The 17,538-nt window shown below is 42.5% G+C and overlaps 1 protein-coding gene across 1 annotated transcript in view; it reads left to right on the top strand.

Moving 5' to 3' along the window:
* Positions 1 to 17,538, top strand: part of LOC147439145 (uncharacterized) — a 144,193-nt gene that overhangs the window by 43,221 nt on the left and 83,434 nt on the right. Inside the window, exons 6-16 of the mRNA XM_086485052.1 lie at positions 8,623 to 8,886; positions 8,961 to 9,099; positions 9,180 to 9,371; positions 9,457 to 9,602; positions 9,673 to 9,804; positions 9,883 to 10,152; positions 10,236 to 10,415; positions 10,496 to 10,611; positions 10,693 to 10,843; positions 16,436 to 16,554; positions 16,636 to 16,849. Of these exons, the coding sequence (XP_086341178.1) occupies positions 8,623 to 8,886; positions 8,961 to 9,099; positions 9,180 to 9,371; positions 9,457 to 9,602; positions 9,673 to 9,804; positions 9,883 to 10,152; positions 10,236 to 10,415; positions 10,496 to 10,611; positions 10,693 to 10,843; positions 16,436 to 16,554; positions 16,636 to 16,849 (1,923 nt within the window). The remainder of the gene's footprint in view (positions 1 to 8,622; positions 8,887 to 8,960; positions 9,100 to 9,179; positions 9,372 to 9,456; positions 9,603 to 9,672; positions 9,805 to 9,882; positions 10,153 to 10,235; positions 10,416 to 10,495; positions 10,612 to 10,692; positions 10,844 to 16,435; positions 16,555 to 16,635; positions 16,850 to 17,538) is intronic.

Here is a 17,538-nt window from a genome sequence, read left to right on the forward strand (position 1 = left end):
CTCCTGTAGAGACAGACAGACTGATGCAAAGATTGTTTGAAAAAAGAAAAGGTTTGAATCGGCAACTCACCAAAAACACACCAATTTCTGGACTGCCAAATCGTTACACATGGCCCACTACAGGGGCCAATAAAAAAAAGCTCTATACTGTTTGAGAGCAGGAGTAAGAATGCCAAACTGCCAAAAATGTTTCCCAAAAGACATAGAAGGGGAACAAGTTCTCCAAGATGAGCCGCCATCTCAGTAGAAATGACGTTGGCCTTGGCTTCCATGTCGAAAAATATTAAGGCCTCCTGATCTTGCACCTTGCCCCATGTTGCAAAGCTCAATAAAGTTGATTCGGCAAAATAAGTCCATAGTTACCCTAAATTTCTGTTGAGCAAAAGGCAGAGTATTACAAGCAAGGAAAGTGCCATGGATGTGGCAAAGTGGGCACATTTTACCGAAGTCTCATAAGGAGGAGCAAACAGATGACACACCAGAAACATACAAAGCGGTAGAGGAGAGAGCTGCAAAGAAGGGAAAGACGAAAGCAGAACTTGTACCGGATATCATGAGGACACCTAAAGACCATAATGATGATTTTTTACCCTTTCCTCATCTGAAGATTTGGATATAGGTGTAACTGTAGCAAATGTCAAGAGCCGGTCAACATTGATTAACCATCCAAAGCATGGTCTATAAGTTGCTGAATGCTCGAAGACTTTTGCTCTAGACAGTATCTTTGATGTTTTTTAGGTAGACAACAACAATATCGCCCTATCTGTTCTCTGAAGGGAGACCTCCGGAAAGAAGTTGTTGGTAGAAGAGTATCCCCAAATCTTTCACTCTAGGTGGAAAGTGTCGCTCCTCCTCCGTCCCCAGATGATTCCATGCAATCAAAAGTTTTGCTTCATATTGTGGTGTCAAACAGAGAGACAAAAACAATCTCCTAAACCCCACCCAACTGCGAGGTGCTTTTCCGTGTACTAAGACAATCGACCACCATGTTTGTATGTTCCTCTTAAGATGGGATGCTGCTTTCCTGGCGTTGGAAGCTTCATTAAAATTGCTTCCAGAGAAAGCAATATCAAACTATTGGATAAAAGAATGCTTTAGTCGTAACCTTGAACTTGGAGAAAGTATCAAACTTGGCACTTTGACTGTAAGGTGCAGCGGAAGTGAATGTTGAACTTTGCTCAAGATGAGTGCTCCGAACTGTGCTCAAGGTTCCTTTTACTTAGGGAAGGGAGAGCCTTCCGTTCCTTAATGAGAGAGTGCAATGGACACAAACAAAGTGAATGGACACTGTACGTGAAGGTGCATGAGACTGAGAGATAGAGAGAGAAGAGAATACGACACCAGGGAGTTGTAAACCCCTCCTCCAAGGGCCCCACTCTCGATGGCGAGAGTGGTCTACTATTGATTGCACAATCTGGTACAATGGCTGATGCAAATCTAAATGCTTGCTATGTCGATGTCGGCGGTGTGGACGACGAGGACGATACTATGGCTGAAATCTGCATGCTTCGAACGATGACTCGCTGCGGTTGCAAAAACGCTAATGCTGTTGACAAAAAACGGCGGTCTGATGCGGTTTGTTGCTGATTTCTGTTGGTCATAAAAATGCAAATCATGCAGGTGCATTACGCTGTTCTGCTGGGTATGCTAATGCTGAAATTCAGTCCCTAAAACGCTGAGGTTGCTGTCCTTTTTACTGCTGCAAGCCCTTGCTGAAAACGCTGCTAAGCGCTGGCCTTCTAAAGTGAAATCGCTGATCTTGCTGGGCTTCACAAGCGCTGAAGGCTGAGGGTTCCAAGGCTGAAAACGCTGAAGGGATGAGGTGAGGGAACGCCAGGCTGAGGGTGGTTCTTGTCTTGCTTGAGAAGGTTCTCCAGAGGCCTCTTACACTGAGTGCTTGATGCTCTCCATCTTCTGCCAGAGAGTGCTAGCCCTAGGTTGCTTATATATTATCTTAGCAATATTGCCCTACCTAATTCCCAACAAGTCACTTAATAAATAAGTGAAAAATGTCCAAAATAGGGAAAATAGGTTTAATGCACTGGGAAATTCCCTTTATGGATTCTGATGGGAATGCTGATGATCATGCTGTGTGCAACCGAAGGATATGCATCTACTCTAAGTGACTGGTCATGCACGGTCTGCGAACAGACTCACAAAAGTGCCAGATCACTTCCTATTCTAGACTGACTTGACTGAAGTGAACCCTGGTCATGCTGTAGCTTGTCCACGGACACATAGAGTTGGATGTGTCACGTGACATTGACGGCCATCCTTGAATCCTTTCTTTCCTCTGTGAGGCTCTAAATCATCATACTTGGTTGGCCCAAGTATATGGCTGTGCTTTCTTCCAAAGGTAGAGCCAAAAGTAGAGGATCTGTCATCTTAGTCATCCTCTTCTTTCGAATTGTCATAGCACCATCTAGTTTTACGAGACTCGGTTTATCAATGCTTTTGTTTCCGCGGTCGCCTCTCTTCTTTGTTACTAGAGTCCTTGTCCTTGAAGTGAAGATGTCATCACTGTTTTCTTCTTGACCTCTCCTTTGTTAGGTCGGAAAAAGTGGGTTTTCTAGTCAAATAGTTTGGAAAATACTTTTTTTTTTTTCCGAGAAAAAGATCCTTCTATTAGTTAATGAAACTGCCCATAGGGCTACAACCTCCTCTACAAGAGAGGGCTACAACAATCATAATGGGGAGACTCTCCCAATGAAAAAACAACATATGTACAATGAGGCTAAATCAAGAGATGGGAGGAGGGAAAAGCCACACAGGTGGACGGTAGTGCCATCTGAGCACACCGTGGACCATGGTGAAAAAAGGCCCAGGATGCTAGAGTCGAAGGAAAGCCTCTCTGCGCTCCTGCATGCGGTCGGAACTGCCCTGGAGTCTCTCGATCTGTCCTCTGAGAGTATGGATCAACTCTAGCCAAAGATCCCGAACAATCTCTGTTGGTGGTACAGGGCTAGCCTCGAAGATGCGGAAGCAGCGGGCCTGCCAGATGAACCAAAGTGTTAGGCCACTAATGAGCTCCCAACACTCCTCTCTCTCACTGCACCACTCCTGTGGAGTAAGCTCCGTAGCAGGATGGAGTGTAGGTCGATCCCCTGCATCACTATCATCCTGCTGGTGGAAGATAGCTCAAACTGAAGTGCCGGGCCCGTGAGAGTGGACCAAGCAGCGGCTTCCCCCAAGTGTACTGCTGAGTTATGGAAAGGGCTGGCATCAGCCGAAGGTCACAAAGCCACACCTGCTGTGCCAAAGGACAGTTCCAAAGACAGTGCCGCTGACTCTCCACAAGATGGTCACAAGCTGCACATGCGGCCGAGAGACCACTATGTACAATCTTGCTCCCAATTGTTGTAGCTCTGTGTGCAATCAGCCACCACTGGAATACATTGACTCGTCTCGTTTGTCTGGAGTCCCACAACCTCTCCCCAAAAGCTGCCAAGAACTCAGCTGTGAGATCCTCCTCCTGCCAATGAGGTGCTGCAATAGTTTGGAAAAGACTTGGACTTTGACTTATGTCCTTTGCTTGTTGCTGAATGTCCCAAACTCTTCATAGTTTACTCAATTGGTGCTCTACTCTCGTTGAATATCCTCCATTGAGATGGGAGGGTGTGAATTCTTAACACCTTCCGGCTTGTCTTCTTCTTGACATGAGTTTTGGGTTGGTGATTCTAACAGACTTGGACACCCCAAGTCGAGAATTTGCACGACACGAGAGAATCACTTAAAAACACTAAACAAACTTAATCACAATTCACTTGAGTCGACATGGCCCGATGTAATTTTGTGCCCAGAGGTATTGGCCCCAAAGTTTGGCGTCCCTTTCGGTATTTATTTTTATATTGGGCGGACATGCCACGTCATCATTTTGTGACATACCCTCTCTTGAAAGAATTGTAATCGCCCTCGATTATGCCTGCAAAGACAGACATAAGCCATAAACCAATTTAGTAGAGACTGACTCTAAGCACCGACGCACTAGACGGCACAAATCTAGCACTTGCACAAAGACGACAGTCATTGAACATCAAATCACATTCAAATCAAATCACATAGAATCCATTGAGATCTAGGACCATGATTCTTGGCAATGTGTTTAGCAATCGCATCTAGATCCAAACCTGACCTCATTGATGTCGGATTAACTGATTCTTATAGCGATCATGTCTATAGAATCTCAAGACCGAAAGGCTGCAATCATTTCGTCTTTCAAACTTGCACTCAAACAAAATCACATGAGAGATTACACATAAATCATATTTATTTCGGGAATTCCCATTTCCAAGTTTTTCATTCATAAAGTCACACAATAGAAAACTTCTAGCACATCAGTATCCGTGAAATCCAAAGAAAAATCAGTGACTTTATTCCATCTGGGTAATCTGTGACAGAGGAGTGGAGTAACTTCCCTCTTGTGCAGTCCCGTCTACACCAGATTCAACCCTATTGGTCTGCGGGATCTCTTGGAATAGACGCAGCTAGACCGAAAGCCTCAAGGTAAAGTTCCAATATCTGAGGAGTATCTGCTATGTCCTCCTCTTCCATCCACTTCGCATCCAATGCCGGATAGTTCTTAAATTTCACTAAGAACCGCCGTATCACTTTACCTTTCACTTTCCTTTCCTTGTGAGCCAGTATCTCCTTGCTCTCTTCTACTTCAGGTTGCGCCTCAGGCTCCCCATTTACTGGCACCTCACCTTTGAAAGGTTTTAAGAGACTCACATGAAAAGCATTGTGAATCTTTCAAGTATCTGTCAACTTTAGTCTGAAGGATACATCATTAATCCTTTCTTGAATCTGGAAAGGGCCATAATATCTCATACTTAGCTTTGGAAAAAGCTGCTACTTTCCCTTTCTTTTCGTAAGGCGTGCCTTCTCAAATCGTAAGAGCATCCAATCATCTTCCTTCAACTGCAAGTCGCGCTGATGTTTATCAGCTGCCTTCTTATGCCGTGCTTGAGACTTCTCAAGAGCCTCGCGAACCTTGGCAAAAGCAGTGTCCAAATCTCTCGTATATTGATTTGCTTCAAAAATCTTATCTTTGGTGCTTAGAAATGGAGGAACCTTCCTAGCACCCTTGATTACTTCAAATGGCGCCTTTCGCGTCGATGAATGAACCGTGTTGTTGTAGGCAAATTCCACCAAGGGCACATACTTTTTCCATTGAGTCTTTTGATTCAAATGTAAGACTTAAATAAATCCAAAACCATTGAATTTGCGATTTGAGACTGGCCATTTGTCTGTGGGTGAAATGAGGACAAGAATTGCAACCGCATGCCAACGTTCTCCCAGACTGCCCTCCTAAACAAACTCGTTAATTGGGGGTCTTTGTCCGAGACTATGGACTCAGGCATGCCATGTAACCGAAAAGTCTGTGAGATAAACAATCTCGCCAAATGGTCAGGCTTAACTGTCTTCTTTATTGGAATAAAGTGAGCTTGCTTGCTAAATCTGTCAATGACTGTCCAAATCCTAGCATGCCCACTTTGGGTCTTGGGAAGATCAAAAATGAAATCCATAGCAATGGTTTCCCAGGGGTGGGAGGATATGGATAAAGGTTGTAGAAGTCCTGGTGCCTTATGCCTGTCAAACTTGACCTTTTGGCATACCAAGCAATTGCGAATAAACTCGTCCACATCCTTTTTGATCCTCGGCCGTAAAAGTAACGTTCAACACCCTTCAAGGTGGTATGTATGCCGTGGTGGCTCGAAAAGGTGGACTATGGCACTCTGTCAAAACCTTTTTTTCTCAAAGGCTGTGTAACACACAACATCGTTTTCGGCATCAAATAGCCTGCAACTGTCTCCCCACTATGTATTCGCTGAAAGATTTGTGCAAAATCAGGATCTGAGGCGTACTGATCTACCATATCCTTGAAGCTTCGATGATGTATCACGGAAATAGCCAGAACCAAGGGCTTTTAAGACAATGCATCTGCCACTAAGTTCTTTTGTCCTTGAATATGGACTATTTGGAAGTGGAACTGTGACAATATGTTAGCTAATCGCATCTGCTTTTCCGAAAGCTACTTCTGCGGAAAGAAGTAGCATAAACTCTGATGACTTGTAAAGACGGTAAAATCAGCTCCGAGTAGATAATGTCGCCACTGCGTAAGAGCATGGATAATTGCCCATAGCTCTTTCTCATAAATCTGTGCCACCAACTCAGGACGTGAAAACATCTTGCTCTCGTAAGCAATGACATAGCCTTCTTGCATCAAAACTGCTCCCAGATTGTGACCACAAGCATCACAATAAACTTCGAATGGCTTTTGCAAGTTTGGTAAGGCCAATACTAGTTTCTCTTTGAGAGTCTTAAAGGCTGCAATCTTTGTTGGTCCCCAAGTAAAAGGAACCCCTTTTTGAGTTAGCATATGCAAAGGAGAAGCAATCTCTGCAAATTTTTGAATGAACCACTGATAATAAGAGCACAAGCCCAGAAAACTTTGAACTTTATGAACATTTTTCAAATCAGGCCAATCACGAATGGTCTCTACTTTGGCCGGGTTCATCTTTACTCCTACTGAGACGATGTGTCCCAAAAAGTGTATCTTTGGCAAGAAAAACTCGCTCTTTTTTGCATTGATACCAATCGATGTCTTCACAGTGCTTGGAAAACCTGTAGAAGATGGTGTCTGTGTTCTGCTTCATTCTTGGAGAAAACGATGATGTTGTTAAAGAAAGTGCCCACGAATGATTGGTACTCTCTGAAAATCCTATCGATCATTCGGTTGAATGTCGCTGGAGCATTCGTAAGGCCAAATGGCATAACCAAATATTTGTACAAACCAAAAGTTGTCCAGAAAGTTGTCTTGTAAACGTCCCCTGGAGCAATGCAGATCTGATGATATCCACTCTTCATATCAATTCTACTAAAACAAGAGGACCCCTTAAGTCTGTCGAGTATATCATCGATCCTTGGAGTAGGAAATCTGTTCTTGATATAGGAAATTTGTTCTTGATGGTGATTTTATTGAGAGCTCTATAGTCAATGCACATTCTCCAAGATCCATCTTTCTTTAATACTATCAATATTAGTGAACAGAAAGGTGAAGTGCTAGGTTAGGTAAAAGAACTTCTTGAAAAGGGTCTCATCCGGTTCATTGTTTCTTCATTTTGGGCTTGGGTTTGGTGGAGTACTACCGGGAATCAAATCAATCGTGTGATCCTCAGGACGAGAAGGTGGTAACTCGCCCGGTAGGCCTTTAGAGAAACAATCAGCCTGTGAGTGTAGAAATTCTTGTCTTTCCTTTTCTAAGTCCGACATATTTGACCTTTGTTCATCAATTCAGTTCTTTCAAGAAGATCGAGTAAACAAAAAGATTGGATTTCACTAATTTGGAAATGGCCGAAGCCGATACAAGTGGGATGAACTTGCCCTTCAACTTTACATCAAGTATCCTTCTTATTCTTAAAGTCGCTTTCCTGGCCCTATAATCGACCCGGCACTGTTCTTGTGGAACCAAGGGTCTTCAACGGGGAAGGCACACACGACAGGGAGTGGCGGAATTCCACCCCAGAGAGTATTGGCCCCAAACCTTGGCGCCCGTTTCGGTATTTCTTTATATTGTATCAACACAGTACAAGCTGGTACTCCACGCTCTGCACCTTCTCCCAGAAGAGTGCCAGAGAATGAGCCCTAGGGCCTAGTCTCATATTTAAAGGCCCTGGGCCATTAAAAGTAGTTTACGTGAAAAGCTTTAAACTCAAAAGCAACTGGTCCAAAAAGGTTCAAAAAAACTTCCAGCATGATTTATGGAAATCCATACAACTGCCATGTCAACAGTCAGCGCAAAACGCGGAAATCCGTACAGTTCTGCCACGTCAGCAGGCCAGCGTAAAATCTGGAATTTTGTACAGGATGCCACGTCATTAGTCAGTGTAAAATCCGGAATTCCGTACAGCAAGTGCCACGTCATCAGTTTTCCACTTCTTCTTCTACTGCTTCTGCTTCTTAGGGTTTAGGCCCCTCGGCCGGGATCTGAAGGTTGGCTCCATTCTTTAGTGATTTGACACGTCAACATTTTGTGACAGACTATGGGTTCTGTTCATCGAGTCCGGACAGTACTGTCCTTAGAGTGTTGTCTACTGTTGTTGTCCACTCTTGTCTGCTATATTGTCTCTTGTGGTTGCCTAACTTGTCTACAGTGGTCGACTGCTGTTTACTTGTCATATTGGTCACAATAATGCACAAAAAAATGGTGTCAGAATGATTTTATAGGATATGAATGGGGGAGATACCTCTTGAATGGCCTTTTTTTTTTTTTGGTTTAGAGGTCCTGCAGGGGTTCTCATGTCTCATACAAACGAACTTCTGTGCTATCTCTGGTGATTGTTAGGAATCAGGAATTGGAGGACATTAATGGTTTCCTGTCTTATTCTACTGCTTAACATGTTTTCTACAGATGATTTCATCTTCAACTTGATATTTCTAATTCGCGATATATATTTTGAATGGAAATTGTGTTTTGCCTAGAAGCATTGGGTTTTTTTCCATGCTTGTAGCAATCTTTCTGTGATTTCACTTTCAACTTCATCTCTCTCACGTACAGAACATCTTATGAATGTGGTGGCATGCGCAAATGCCACTTAATTGAAATCTTGGGCTCCTGTTTAGGGTGAAGGAGGCTTGACTCAGGAAGAAGCAGAACGACGTTTTAATATTATTGGCAAAAACGAGATACCTTTCCAGCCAGAAACATTGATGCAAACAACATGTGAAGAGCTGTTTTCTCTATTTCACGTATACCAACTTGTCATGTACTTATCATGGTTTTGGAACAGTTATCTTTTTGTTGCAGCACTTATGGCAGTAGTAGTGTGCCTGAGTGCTGCAATAACAATATATACAAAGCACCGGAGTCAACTTGCTATTGCTAAGGTACCAATTTTCTTCTTGTTTATAATTGTTTACTGGCGTGTGCATTCTAGTACTAATTCAATGTTCTCCAACAGCTAACCAGGTATGTGACACAAGTAAATGTTTTTCGCAATCAAACCTGGTGTAGTGTGGATTCTCGAGACATTGTCCCAGGGGACGTTGTAAAAGTAGCCGATGACTGGCTACTACCTTGCGATCTTGTTATCATTAGAGGTTGGTTGCTTGTTTCTTTTGCTGCCAAAATGAATCTCATCACCTTTCTGTCAGTTTTACTCCTGTACTGCTTTTTGAAGGTTCATGCATCTGTGACGAGAGTGCTTTAACTGGTGAAGCAGCACCAGTGCAGAAGTATCATGCACCAAATAATGCAGGTATTTATCAAGCTGAAGGTCATGGTACTCGACATACATTATTTTCTGGAACAAGAGTGTTGCAGGCGGGGAGCCGACAAAATCACAATGTTTTGGCTGTTGTAACAGCAACAGGTATGTGGTTTTGTCTCCTGGTCAATTCGAGAACATACCGTTTTGGGCTAAATTATATATTTACTGTTGGGCTTGGTTTTGTTAGGCATGGCAACTTCTAAGGGGAAGCTGCTTGCAGCAATATTATACCCTGAGCAGATGCTTTTCAAGTATGATGAGGAGTTGCCAGTGGTGGTCATTCTTCTTCTGATATATGCTCTTGTCTGCTTCATTATATCACTGTTATTTATGGTATGTCAATGTTTCCCTGTAGTGATGTGACTCCAGGACACTGTATGTGGTCTTAAACTCTGGGTTGTAGAATATGACAGGTGCAGAGACTATATGGGTTACCAAGTGGACTTACTGTATAGCTATTGTCAATCAAATTATGTCGCCATTGCTTCCTGTAGCTCTTGAAGTTGGGCAACTGCAAGCAGTTGAACGGCTCAAGGTATGTCCTATCATCGTAACATGGATTTAAGAACTTATTCATTTGGTAGGTAGCAAACTTTATCTTTTTTATGTGCAGACATGTGGCATTTTCTCCCTAAATCCCAGTCGCATCGCCATTGCTGGAAAAATTAGAGTATTTTGTTTCGACAAAACAGGAACATTGACAAAAGAGGGTTTGGACTTCATTGGGGTACAAGGACTTCAAAGACATGGTAATGAGATTTTGTTTGGATCTGTAAAGGCATTTGACAAGGGAGATGAGATTGACAATTTGACACGACATGGTCTTGCAACCTGTCATGCTGTGTCAAAATATGGCTCTAGATATGTTGGGAATGAAGTGGAGGTAATACTGAACACATAAAGTGCGCTGCTACAAGCTCTGTCCAATTAAGGCATGCTAAATTAGTCTTGCTGTATTCATAACAGGTAAAGATGTTTCAAGCAGTGGGTTGGGAGCTGATAGAAAATTTCAATGAGCCAGACGTTGTGTATGATGGCAATTCCGAAAAACTGAAGGTTATAAAGCGCTATGAATTTGATCACACAAGGGCAACTATGAGTGTGGTTGTGCAGGACATTCAAGGCTCTTTCGCTGTTTACTGCAAGGTATCTGTAAACTCTTGCCTTTTCTTCTTGAGTAAAACCGAAACGACTGAATCTCATATTCTTTGAGAACATGCTTGCAGGGTTCATTTGAAAAATTACAACAACTCTGCTTTCAAGAGAGCCTACCAGAAGATTATCTAAGAGTGGCACAGAAGCATGCTCTTGATGGCTGCTATGTACTCTCCCTGGGATATAAGTATATACTCACATAGTTATTAGTGCTCTTCACAGCATTTTCCTTAAGATTCTGAACACACCTCATCTGTGAATTTTGCAGGAGCCTAGGGGATGGACTTGCACTAGAAGAGATTTTGGAAATGCCAAGAGACGTGTTGGAGATGGAATTGCAATTTGTCTCTCTTATTCTTTTCAGAAATGAACCAAAGGCTGACAGTCAGGTTGCAATCAAGTCTGTCAAGGAAGGGGAGGTAATTTTCCTTGTTTGTACCTGTACTGACTTGGCATTTGAATGATATATTTGAGTCGGGTAAGGAAAAATGGTGGCCAATTTTTTCATGGACAAAGCCATCACTTGTGGTTCTCCAGCTAAGTACTTGCACATCCTTGAATTGCACAAAGCCGTCAATAGCCATGCAGCATGTCATTCCGAACAGAACTGATAATTGGTTACTGGCTGAATGACCAATAGATGCCATGGCTTCCCAAGGATGTAGAAAACTTTTTGAAGTAATTTTTGACAAGATGCATTACTCATTGTATTCAACATAGGCTCGAAAGTGCAATATTTCAAAGAAACAGAGTACAAAATTATCGAAACATAAAGGAGCATTGAACTTCAATGGAGCCTTCCCCAACAAGATTTTGAACATCTCCACAAGCTGCCACAACATTTGAAGAACTACGGGAAAGAACATGTTGGGGTTCCATACTCATATAGTCAAGACCTTGGTAAGAAACCATCTTCATTCTATCCAAGGACTCCATGTAGTGGAATATGGGGCTGATTGGAAAGTATAGCCTGTATCATCAAGATGTAACCAAGACCATAGCTCTTTCTTGAGCACAGAGTACTTGAAGGTGGACCAAGCCCCCTACACTTAAATGTGTCCATCAGCGGATGTGGGAAGAAGATTGCAAAGACTTAGAACATACATTCAAGTCTCCCATAGCAATCTTTGGCCTCCCAAGGCCAAAGCATCTGTGAGAGTGGCCACATACATTGCAACAAGCCAAATAATCTCCTCTTGATATTGAATTTCCAAGATATTGTAACGTCCATGTGCCACGTTTGTGCTAGCGCAGGTTGCAAAGAGGAGTTAACCAAAGACAAAAAGAAGATCCATGCTTGTCAAAATAAAAGCTACATAGCCATTATGATGAAAAGCAGCTCTTTCTTTAGTATGAATGATTCTTGTGCTCCACCACACATACAAATTTCAAGTTGAATTAAAAGGAATCTTCCACAATTTACATTGTTTCTGTCAAGCACAAATGCCCTGACCATTCCAAAGAGCCAATTTCATTGTGAAAGGATCATTGACGAGATAACATCTTGCCCTCTTTGGCTTTGGCTGCCAAAAATACCATTCAACCATATTATTACCAATCGCGTGCAACGAAGAAGGTGGAGGGTTTGTTTAAAGAATCCGTCTCTTGCATACGTGCTAGCCCATGGCGTAACCACTTTTCCCAATACTCAAATTGCAAAGCAAAAGAAGGTTGCATAAACATAGTCTCAAATTATGTGAGTGAGATTGATTGTCTCCTTGCGATTGTGTTGGAAGCCTATCTCGAACTAGAGAAGGTTGACGTTGTAAAGACTGTCATGCAAATGTATGAGGAGGTTTGGCCACCAAGGCCCGACTTGCTGTGTGCCCCAACTCAACATCTAGATTGCAGCCCTTGCAGGAGACCACTTCTTATCATTGGTCCTCTTTTTGCAGGGGTTGTTTGCCTTGGTCATCAAATATAGTTTGCACACAGAATTAGTTGCTTGGCAGTAGATCTGTTCATATATTCATGTGAAGACCATTGTGAGCGGGAACTAGTTGCTACAAAGAAACATCTTGAGATAACACAGGCTCAAAAACCGTTAGCATGCAACTAGAGGGTCTCTGGGGGAGTCCTCTAGCTCATGCAGATGCTTTTCAATGCTTCTTTCCTTGGGGGAGGGAGGCAGGGGATGAGCCCATCTGGTCCTCTGGTCCCCAAGTCTGACTTTTTCTCTTGTTTGTCTGGCTTGAGATAGTCATGGTCATGCATTCAGTATTTCGATACTGTTTTCGCTCTATTTTGTGATGGTATTTTTTATTACCTTCAAAAGTAGTTAAGAAAACCTTCGGCTGACCATTTGCTTCTAGGCTTTTTACCCACATGAAGCTTTGTCTCCATGCAAGGCGCCACGAAGGGGACTTTCATACAGGCCTTAAATTTGATGCCCAATCCTAGGCTTCTGGGAAGGATTAGTGATTTCTTACTGGTAATTTTTGGTCTTCTTGTGACTTTTCACACAAAGTAAAGCTTCAAAAGGCTTTGACATCTATGGTAAAGGATTTGACATCTAGGGTAAAGGAGCCAAGTTAAGGGTACCGAGATTGTGCTCCAAAAATCTAGAGCGCTGGTGGTCAAATGTGAGCAGGCAGGAGTGCCAAATGTTGCTGTAGACTTGTAGTATCAACAGCAAAGGCGAAACTCCTTCCGATGGAGATTTATGAAACCCTTCGTTAAAAAATAGGGTGTTAGTGCTGTTATGTGCAGCGGAAGTGATTGATGGGGAATCCTCAGGATGAGTGCTCAGTGTGGACTCAAGGTTCCTTTTACTGAATGAGATAGTTCACTTTACTTCATGAGAGTTGTGCAATAGACTAGAGAGAAAAGAGAATGACATTGTGAGCGAAGGTTCTGTGAGTGAGGCATTAAAAGTTGGGTGGAGCAGTGCCAAAAATGACCTCCCATGACCTTGAAAAATAATGCTAAATGTCACTTACTAGTAAGTTGAGGCACTAAAAGTTGGGTCGAGCAGTGCCAAAAAATGACCTCCCATGACCTTGAAAAATAATGCTAAATGTCACTTACTAGTAAGTTGAGGACCTACTAATAAGAGGTGCTTCATGTGCAAGTTTACCTAGGCTTGGTACTAACAGTGCTATATGGGAACACTCCCCAATGCCTACATTGAGTAGACACTGGCTGTGCTCATGTGCAATCAGAGGGTATGCAGCTAATGTAAAGTGCCTGGACATGCAGGTCCTGCGTACAGGCTCACAAGGGTGCCAAAACACTTCCTAGGCTGTCCTAAATCCTAGAAATAGGAGTTAGCTTGTCCACATGCACATAAGGTTAGATGTGCACTTGACAAGTGTGCAGGTATTGACCCCCTCCAGAATTGGGACAACCCCCAGCAGGATTTGAACCTTTAACCCCCGAATAAAACCACGCCACGTCAAGCTAACCATCCCATCTCTCACACTTGAGTGATTGAAAGTTGGTTCTTTTATGTATTCTGAAACTCCCCGTGGAGAGTCTCCCATTTGGGGCATGTCCGCTTATCGGCCCTTTTACCCTATATCGCGATACCGGGTCACATACCCAAATCTTCCATTGATGATTTGCATCAAAACTTAAGTCGTCCCCGTAATGCCTTGGCGTAATTGGCGAGCTTGATATGACACCTCAAATGGCCCTGGACGCCGAAGTGGGAGTCATAGTAACTCATGTGCCTAGATGACTTCATCTACAATTACATCCACTCTGGACAACTACAATAGTGCATATAACACTGTCTGAACCCACCATCCACGTCTTTGAGTGCTCTAATGTGCTCCTCCCAGCCTTGAAGGCCATGCAAGTGAAAAGAGAACTAGGACTGCTGCAAGAAAGACCCAACCCCTGATCTCATCCTCTCTAAAGAAGAATCTCGTCAAAACTTCTCATGATGCTCTTAAAATAGAGGTCAGAGTCCTTCTGTAAGCTCTCTTTTTCCATTAGTCCTCGCTACCAGCAAGTTAGCAACTGATAATTATGCCTGGAGTGAAGCAAGCATCAAGCAACTTCATCTACCACCTCCTCAAAGTTGAACCATGATCTCTGCCCACAAGAACTAATGACATCTCATGTTTTCCACACTTGCTAAAACTTTTTTGGATTCTTTTATTCCTGCAAGGTTGCCTCTTTATTACTAGCTGCACCAGAAAATGACATGAATGTGCCAGCTGTCATGCAAGCCCAACCGTCTCTATCAATCTATCAGTCAATCACAATCTCAAGACGTTTTCCACCCTTGTTGCTGAAGCGTGAACCGAACTATTCTCTAGCTGCTGCATGGATAATTCTTCCCAGCCCTCCCCCTCCTAGTCAATGATCTCCACAGATTCTGAAAATTTGGAAATCAGATCTTGCAAAGACCTCTAAATATGCTCCTCCAATGATACAAGTACCCAGCTCAACAAGTCTACCATGCATCTCCGAAGGTTGCATTTCAATTGTGCGTGTACAACATAAACATTGAGAAGTTTTCCGAGTGTATCCCATGCTTGCATAGCTATATGTTATCAAAGTTTAATTTTGATGTATTTCATGGCCTTTCTCACTCTAGAGGGACACCTTGTGCTCACCTGGTGTTCACGTTGCTAGGGCTCTTGCCCTTGGACACTTGAATGCATCTTCCTCCTGGGGTGGGCCAGGGACGAGGAGGAGGTTCCTAGTTGGTTGCTACTCTCTGTCGTTCCCAGCATGTGGTGCATCAATTAGGTGGCCATGGTGATGCTACGCATGGCTCTTGCCCGATGGTATGCGGCCCTTGCCCAACCATGTAACATGGCTAATATTTGGAAGGGATAAGCACCTTCCCCTGTAAGGCCCTCTGGTGTGTCGAAAAAAAAAAATGATTGTACGCGGGAGAGCACATATCGAAGGACAAGACAATGAGGCATGCAACAAAGTGCATTCATGGCCAAGGAAGTGTCAAAAGATGAATGCAGCTAGAACAGTGTTCTTAAAAACCTCACGAGAATCTTACGAGGCTTAAATGAGTTCCAGATTGATCTAAGACGGCAAAATATGGCCTACGGTGGGTGGGAATGGGAGGTAAAGTGGGTAGAAGGGCATGTGGATGGGCATTAGGGCTTAAAAACATTCATTTGCCTCTTCAAAAGTCCCAAAAGAAGCTAAATCTCCATGTTCATACTCCCATGCTTTGAACTCTTCCACCTCTTTACTATTTTTGAAAAGGGGGGAAAAAACAGTCTGCACTAAATCGGTCATAAGTTGCTCGTACGAGGTCCAATTTGAAATTTATTTTAATCAAAATTTAGTTCTTTTCAAGCTCTTCAACTTTGTAAAAGAAATCAAAAGCTAATTGGAGATTATAGAGGTCATATGATAGGTTAACAGAGACCATCAAGAATTTCAAGAATCTTCACTAGTATGCCATATACTATGCTATGGAGCTTCTTCTTTTCAAGCTCATACCAATGGATTTCACTCCTTTCTTCTGCAATATACTTGTATTGATTATTTATGATGCTTGGGAGAAGAGGAGAATGACATATGATGCCCTAAGAGCACGAGTAATGAAAAGCCTTTTGAGTCATCTCATGTTAATCTTTTTCTTACTTTTGGCTATATGTATGCTAGTAATATGTGTGGAAATGATGTTTGGTTATGTAGCCAAAAACGTGATCTATGCTAAGGTGCATTTATGCCTAAAGCAAGCTAAATCTAATTAAGGTTTCAATCTACATCACCCACCCAACCATAACTTTCATTCGATTTAAAAAAAAGCTGTTGAGCCATTAACTGCACACAAAAAGCATACATCATTGTTCCTACAATTTGACACATGGAAAATTGTCACCTGTAACACAAGTTCGCAAGATTGTTTCCTTGGCTGTTTAGTCATGCAATCACAAATTCTCTATGTGTATTAAGCATGCGCTTCTCAAACTTGGAATGCCTAACAATGTTTCTCCATCTCCAAGCTACGACCCAAAATCTTGTTTACAGGATAGGAAGCAAATTAACATGTATTATCTGCTGAACCAATCCCTTGTTGTTATTAGGTTCGTCCGGTGATGGTGACTGGTGACAATGCTCAATGTGGGTACTATATTGCGAAACAATGTGGAATGGTAGCACCATGTGCACAAATTTTCTTAGGCGAGGCAGATGCTGATAGCAGGTTCTAAAAATGTAGTTGCAGTAAGCAAGTCAATCAAAGAGTTTTCACAGCCTCATTCTCATTAAAAAAATTTGTTGACAGTATATTTTGGGTTCCGATGAGCGCACAAATGGATGACATTATGGAGTCTGTTCAGACTGCTGCTTTATTTGATCGGCACCAAAAAGGGCTTGAAAGTGGAGTGGTTGAGCTTGCTGTTACTGGAAAAGTATTCAATATTCTGAGAAGAAGTGGATGGATGGAAAAACTTCTTTTTTCAGTTCGCATATTTGCTCGATTCAGCCCGGAAGATAAGGTAATTCTTTTATGCCGAGTAACAATCAGCTCTCCAACATTGTCATTGTCAAAAAATTCACTTATGTTCTATTTTGAGAATAGGTCTCGATATTTTATCTCTATTGGCAGGTGTTTTAAGCATAACGTTCATTGGCTTGAGGCAAATTACTTTTTGGGTGCTTCGTATCATTTGCATTCTTTTCATGATACAATTTGACTGCACACTAGAAAAGACAACAAAGTCCAATTTTTTCTTGCAGTAAGGACAAAGAAATGTATGCTCAACCACATGCTAAGGGCCTTTTTCTTACATTTGTCTTGAATTGTCGATTTGTGCTAGTATGAAGATTTATGTACTTCAAATAGCATTCATGATAAAATCCTGACCAATAGGGAATATAACAACCATGGACTCTGCCCAACCTGCTCTCTGATGCTGATGTGTGGATCTGCACAGTGAAACTGTTGTGGCTGCAAGGATCGGTCTTTCCTTTACCCAAAGTGTTGCATCTCAAGCATAAATTTGGCCAGCCTTCAACCGCAAACTTTTGACTGCACACTGTATTCTCCCACTCAAATTGAATGCTATCTAGAAACTCCATGGAGGCGACAACAGCCACTTTAATGAAAGCAATATACTTGACCTTCAGTGTATGCCAGAGGGCATGCCAAAAACAGAAACAAACTACTCTTATCACCTTAGGCGCT

The sequence above is a fragment of the Adiantum capillus-veneris genome, chromosome 16, assembly GCF_014529385.1.
Source record: "Adiantum capillus-veneris isolate H3 chromosome 16, ASM1452938v2, whole genome shotgun sequence".
Lineage (NCBI taxonomy): Eukaryota > Viridiplantae > Streptophyta > Polypodiopsida > Polypodiales > Pteridaceae > Adiantum > Adiantum capillus-veneris.